The sequence below is a fragment of the Nelumbo lutea genome, chromosome 5 (assembly GCF_056320005.1).
Source record: "Nelumbo lutea isolate HS-2025 chromosome 5, American lotus-T2T, whole genome shotgun sequence".
Classification (NCBI taxonomy): domain Eukaryota; kingdom Viridiplantae; phylum Streptophyta; class Magnoliopsida; order Proteales; family Nelumbonaceae; genus Nelumbo; species Nelumbo lutea.
In genome coordinates, this window is record NC_142688.1 from 79,352,522 (window position 1) to 79,356,303 (window position 3,782).

Consider the following 3,782-nt stretch of genomic DNA (forward strand, 5'->3'; position numbering starts at 1 on the left):
TGATAGTGTTTGGAATCCCAAATTTAGATCAAAATTTGGTTTTTTATATGGTTTTGATGGATACAAAATCTACTATTGGCCTTAGACACAGCTGAAATGGTTTTATAATATGCCTTTAGCAAGTGAACAAGGAACTATGCTTTGGAATAAATATTGGAAATTGTTGTTACTTTGAGATTCTTGTGCCCAACGATTGCAATTCTAGTTGAATTAAGAGGGTGTTTTCTTTATTGATTGTGTTGGAGATTTGTGACAACAATCAAATATCAAGAGAAGGGGGTCTTGAAGTGGGAGTAGAGATATTGATGAGTGGGTGTTGAGTATGAAAGACAGAAGGGTCTCTTTTAGGTGTTTGAGTTCTAATTCTATAACATGATTCAGAGAATGATTTGATCTTCAATTGCATTGCTGGTTGAGCACGAATAAGGAATGGAAGTAAGGTGCTAAATGTGATATTTTGGTTTGAAAACTAGATAGCATGCATGGACAAAGTGTCAAGCTATGCAAAACCCTAACCCTAGCCCAGAGTAAGAATAGAGGGGGAAAAAGAAGAGGAAGGAGGGAGAGAAGGTAGCAATGACTATGATATATAGAAACTAGTTTGGGTGACATTGGCAATCTCGGTCTTGGTTATCTTTAATTGTAGAAGGGATAGGAAATGAGAGAGAAGATGTGGAAGAAGAAGACTAAAAGGGAGGAAGAAGATGATGCAGTGCAATTACCGAGCTTGCTGAGTTGTCAGTGTTAGGGAGTTAGTTGGAGTTTGTTAATTCTGTTACATTGTTATTTCTGTTATTTTGTCAATACTTGTTCTTGGTAGTTACAAGCGGTTAGTCTGTTAATGATGTATAGGAGCGGTTAGTCTGTTAATTATGTATAGGAGTGTATATAAAAGGACTGTGCATAGACGGAAGGGGATATACATGATCACAATTCTTTCATTACTCTCTCTCTCTATATTTCTCTATTATCTTCCTTGATCTATGCAGGTTACTCATGTGGCTTTCTTCCATAGCCATACATGTGAAGCAGATTACGGCTCTCGATAGTTTCTATCTTGAGCTGCATCATTGGTATCAGAGCCTGAACGAACCTTGGCCATGGTAGACTCAACCAAACAACAAACTTCTTTTCGTGAGGTGGAGTCTTTGATGAAGAAGATGAAGGAATCTAATGCCAAGTTGGAGCAGACCATCGCTGGGTTGCGGGATATGATCGCTGCCTTGGCTAATCAACAATTGCGGGATAGGCAAGAACAGTTAGGGGAGAATTCTGGTAGTGGATGTCCAGGAAGCAACCATACAGATGACCATTCCACTGATTCTTCCTTTTTGACTAGATTGACAAAGGTTGATTTTCCAAAGTTTAATGGAGAAAATGTGAAGGGGTGGCTATGCAAATGTGATCAAATTTTCTCTCTAGACAACACATCACTGACAGTTAAAGTTAAACTGGCTACGATCCATTTAGAGGGAAAAGCTCTCCAGTGGCATCACACTTTGATAAAATCAAGGCTAAAAATGGAGCTGATGAATTGGGAAGACTATGCTAAGGCTATTGCATATCGTTTTGGACCTGCGTTCGACGATCCTATGTCAGAGTTGATGTCTCTCAAGCATACGGGTTCTGTCATGGATTATATGGATCAGTTCAAAAATATCTTGACCAGAGTAAATTTAATTGAGGAGTATAAAGTGAGATGTTTTGTTATGGGATTGGAGTATGAGACTCAAATGCATGTAAGGATGTTCCTCCCCACAACAGTGTAGCATGCAGCGAATCTTGCGATGCTTTTCGAATCTGCGCAGAATTATAAACATTCAAAATACTCCCACAACAAAAATGACTTCTCAAAGCCATCTGCTTATGGGTAGTGACAGTTGCGCCCTGCTACTCCTTCAATGGCTCTGCCATCCAAACAGAATCTTGTGAACCCATCAGTGCCAGTACCTAGCAAGAGTCAGAACATGCCTATTCTTGATAAACCACCCAAGGTCTGTACAACAACTGAGATGGCAGTGAGAAGGGCTAGAGGATTGTGTATGTTCTGTGGTGAGCCATTTACTCTCGGCCATCAATTAAAACACAAGAAAGCATATCTATATGTGGTTGAGTTGATTGAAGAAGAGGAAGAAGACAATAATGTCGAGGAATGCAATGGAGATGAGACAATTGGCCCTTGTATTTCTGTCAATGCCATAATAAGAATTCTCACTTTCAAACTATGAGGATTACTGGTTATTATAATAAACAACCCTTACGGATTTTGATTGACAGGGGGAATACTCACAACTTTTTAGATGAACAAGTTGTGAAGAAACTAGGATGTAAGGTGGAAGCAATCAAACCTATGGCAATATCTGTAGCTAATGGAAATAAGGTCTTTGTTACAACCATTTGCAAGAAATTCTCATGGCAGATTCAGAGTACTACTTTCACTACAAATTGTATGGTATTGCCTCTAGGATTTTGTGATGTGGTATTGGGAATTCAGTGGCTGTCCACATTGGGGCCTATAGTTTGGTGAATGAAATGCTTGATAAGGGAATTATACAAGCAAGTGTCAGTCCATATGCATCGCCATTTGTATTGGTAGTGAAGAAAGATGGTATGTTGTGGCTTTGTATAGATTACAGGGAGCTCAATAGCAAAACTGTTAAAGATAAATTTTCAATTCCTCTTTTAGATGATTTGTTGGGTGAGTTGGGAGATGCAAGTATCTTTATGAAGTCGGACCTCAGATCTGGTTACCACCAATTGCGTATGCACAAGAATGATGTATATAAGACAACTTTTAAGACTCATGATGGCCATTATGAATTCTTAGTGATGCCATTTGGGCTCACTAGTGCTCCCTCTTCATTTCAAAATTTGATGAATCACATTTTCAAACCTTATCTCAGGAAGTTTGTATTAGTTTTCTTTGATGATATCATTGTCTATAGCCGAAGTTTGCAAACTCATCTTCAGCACTTGGAGTTAGTCTTCCAGAGACTTCACACTAATTCTCTTTATATCAAGAAAAGCAAGTATTCGTTTGCTGCTTTACAAGTGGAGTATCTTGGTCACTTCATTTCTGCCAAAAGTGTTTCTACAGATCCTAGCAAAGTAGTTGTTGTGCGTAATTGGCCAGCTCCCACAACACTTAAATGGTTAAGAGGGTTCTTGTTCTTGGTAGTTACAAGTGGTTAGTCAGTTAATGATGTATAGGAGTGTATATAAAAGGACTGTGCATAGACAAAAGGGGATATACACGATCACAATTCTTTCATTACTCTCTCTATATTTCTATGTTATCTTCCTTGATCTCTGTAGGTTACTCGCGTGGCTTTCTTCCATAGCCATACCTGTGAAGCAAACTACGACTCTTGATAGTTTCTATCCTGAGCTGCATCATTGATATCAGAGCCTGAATGAACCTTGACCATGGCAGACTCAACCAGACAACAAACTTCTATTCGTGAGGTGGAGGAGTCTTTGACGAAGAAGATGAAGGAATCTATTGCCAAGTTGAAGCATACCATCGCTGGGTTGCGGGATATGATCGCAACCTTGGCTAATCAACAATTATGGGATAAGCAAGAACAGTCAGGGGAGAATTCTGGTAGAGGATGTCCAAGAAGGAACCATGCAAACAGCCATTCCACTGATTCTTCCTTTTCGACTAGATTGACGAAGGTTGATTTTCCAAAGTTTAATGGAGAAAATGTGAAGGGCTGGCTATGCAAATGTGATCAATTTTTCTCTTTGGACAACACATCACCGACAGTTAAAGTTAAACT

At 39.1% G+C, this 3,782-nt stretch overlaps 1 protein-coding gene across 1 annotated transcript; it reads left to right on the plus strand.

The window, feature by feature from the left end:
• The first annotated feature begins 1,100 nt into the window (after positions 1–1,100).
• Positions 1,101–3,372, plus strand: LOC148853032 (uncharacterized). Its single transcript, XM_088945880.1, has 5 exons — positions 1,101–1,739; positions 1,881–2,181; positions 2,301–2,447; positions 2,495–3,174; positions 3,316–3,372. Exons 1-5 carry the CDS (start codon positions 1,101–1,103, stop codon positions 3,370–3,372), a joined length of 1,824 nt encoding a protein of 607 aa, XP_088802006.1.
• The last annotated feature ends 410 nt before the right edge of the window (positions 3,373–3,782 follow it).

Coding starts and splice junctions, on each gene's coding strand:
- LOC148853032 (XM_088945880.1), top strand. CDS start 1,101: ATGGTAGACTCAACCAAACAACAAACTTCTTTTCGTGAGGTGGAGTCT. Junction 1,740..1,880: donor AGTATGAGACTCAAATGCAT/GTAAGGATGTTC, acceptor GGGTAGTGACAG/TTGCGCCCTGCTACTCCTTC. Junction 2,182..2,300: donor AGATGAGACAATTGGCCCTT/GTATTTCTGTCA, acceptor ACAACTTTTTAG/ATGAACAAGTTGTGAAGAAA.